Source organism: Oncorhynchus gorbuscha, unplaced genomic scaffold, assembly GCF_021184085.1.
Source record: "Oncorhynchus gorbuscha isolate QuinsamMale2020 ecotype Even-year unplaced genomic scaffold, OgorEven_v1.0 Un_scaffold_4234, whole genome shotgun sequence".
Lineage (NCBI taxonomy): Eukaryota > Metazoa > Chordata > Actinopteri > Salmoniformes > Salmonidae > Oncorhynchus > Oncorhynchus gorbuscha.
In genome coordinates, this window is record NW_025748300.1 from 1 (window position 1) to 2500 (window position 2500).

Here is a 2500-nt window from a genome sequence, read left to right on the forward strand (position 1 = left end):
AGAGAGATAAGGAAAGGGAGGAGACAGAGGCAGACAGAAAGAGAGAGAGCGAGAGGCAGACTGAGTGGGGGTACGAAGGCTCAGTTTAACTCACCAGTTTACAATCCTTTGTGGAGAGCTTTGTGAACCATTGGTTGTACTCCAACACTGCTATTATAGCCACTAGATCCCTACCAGGGACACAGAGACAATATCAATCACCTTGGGATATTAAACACCTTGGGAGAATGGATGAAGGCTGTTTCAGTAAACCAAATCAGGAAGTTAATAACAATGTAAATGCATTTTTTTTTTTTTTTTTCAAATAATCAACCATTATAATATGAAATTTACAGCATAAGAATTGAATTACAAAGTGAAACGTTACAAATTTAAAATATATGCAGTTGCTACATACATTTTTGGACTTATATATGAATGATATGAACCCATTGAGTCTTGAAGAATATCATTTATAAATGCCTCGTCAACTGTCGTACCCATCAGAACTCTAAATATAACAGTGTTTTACTCGACTGTTTGTCAACAAAGTTAATGCAAACAGGCGTGGCTAAAAGTTTTGAGGATGACACAAATATTCATTTCCACAAAGTTGGCTGCTTCAGTGTCTTTAGATATATATTTGTCAGATGTTACTATGGATACTGACGTATAATTACAAGCTGTCAAAGGCTTTTATTGACAATTACATGAAGTTGATGCAAAGAGTCAATATTTGCAGTGTTGACCCTTCTTTTTCAAGACCTCTGCAATCCACCCTGACATGCTGTCAATTAACTTCTGGGCCACATCCTGACTGATGGCAGCCCATTCTTGCATAATCAATGCCTGGAGTTTGTCAGAATTTGTGGGTTTTCGTTTGTCCACCCGCCTCTTGAGGATTCACCACAAGTTCTCAATGGGATTAAGGTCTGGGGAGTTTCATGGCCATGGACCCAAAATATCGATGTTTTGTTCCTGAGCCACTTAGTTATCACGTTTTCCTTCTGGCAAGGTGCTCCATCATGCTGGAAAAGGCATTGTTCACCACCAAACTGTTCCTCGATGGTTGGGAGAAGTTGCTCTCGGAGGATGTGTTGGTACCATTCTTTATTCATGGCTGTGTTCTTAGGCATAATTGTGAGTGAGTCTACTCCCTTGGCTGAGAAGCAACCCCACACATGAATGGTCTCAGGATGCTTTACTGTTGGCATGACACAGGACTGATGGTCGCGCTCACCTTGTCTTCTCCGGACAAGCTTTTTTCCGGATGCCCCAAACAATCGGAAAGGGGATTCATCAGAGAAAATGACTTTACCCCAGTCCTCAGCAGTCCAATCCCTGTACCTTTTGCAGAATATCAGTCTGTCCCTGATGTTTTTCCTGGAGGGAAGTGGCTTCTTTGCTGCCCTTCTTGACACCAGGCCATCCTCCAAAAGTCTTCGCCTCACTGTCCGTATAAATGCACTCACACCTGCCTGCCGCCATTCCTGAGCAAGCTCTGTACTGGTGGTGCCCCGATCCCGCAGCTGAATCAACTTCAGGAGACGGTCCTGGCGCTTGCTGGACTTTCTTGGGCACCCTGAAGCCTTCTTCACAACAATTCAACCGCTCTCCTTGAAGTTCTCGATGATCCGATAAATGGTTGATTTAGGTGCAATCTTACTGGCAGCAATATCCTTGCCTGTGAAGCCCTTTTTGTGCAAAGCAATGATGAAGGCACTTGTTTCCATGCAGGTAACCATGGTTGACAGAGGAAGAACAATGATTCCAAGCACCACCCTCCTTTTGAAGCTTCCAGTCTGTTATTCAAACTCAATCAGCATGACAGAGTGATCGCCAGCCTTGTCCTCGTCAACACTCACACCTGTGTTAACGAGAGAATCACTGACATGATGTCAGCTGGTCCTTTTGTGGCAGGGCAGAAATGCAATGAAAATGTTTTTTGAGATTCAGTTCATTTGCATGGCAAAGAGGGACTTTGCAATTAAATGCAATGCATCTGATCACTCTTCATAACATTCTGGAGTATATGCAAATTGCCATCATACAAACTGAGGCAGCAGACTTTTGTGAAAATTAATATTTGTGTAATTCTCAAAACTTTTGGCCACGACTATATATCATGGATGGTCAGTCATTCCACCCAGAGCCCTGTCTATTCATCTGAGACTGGTTACTTTAGCCACATCCCTCAGCTTTTTACACAAACAGTAGTGGGACAACGTGTTGCTATTGCTTTGTTACTGCGGACTTCCCCTTTAACATTAATGTTAGAAAACATGATAAAGTGTATTACTGTATTACTGTTCAGTAGCTGCCATGATAGAGTACTACAGTGCATGAGATACAACCTAGTGACTCACCTATTCTCCAGATGACTGAAGTACTATAGGCTGAGATCCCGTGTGTCTTGAACCTAGCGACTTACCTATTCTCCAGATGACTGAAGTCCTGCAGGCTGAGATCCCATGTGTCTTGAACCTAGCGACTCACCTATTCTCCAGATGACTGAAGTCCT

The 2500-nt window shown here is 42.9% G+C and overlaps 1 protein-coding gene across 1 annotated transcript in view; it reads right to left on the reverse strand.

Annotated features, from left to right (window-relative positions):
- Positions 1-94: 94 nt before the first annotated feature.
- LOC124028466 (F-actin-uncapping protein LRRC16A-like) overlaps positions 95-2500 on the reverse strand; it is a gene marked incomplete at both ends in the record, with an annotated part of 33884 nt that continues 31478 nt past the window's right edge. The window contains one exon of the mRNA XM_046340514.1: positions 95-170. Within this exon, the coding sequence (XP_046196470.1) occupies positions 95-170 (76 nt within the window). The remainder of the gene's footprint in view (positions 171-2500) is intronic.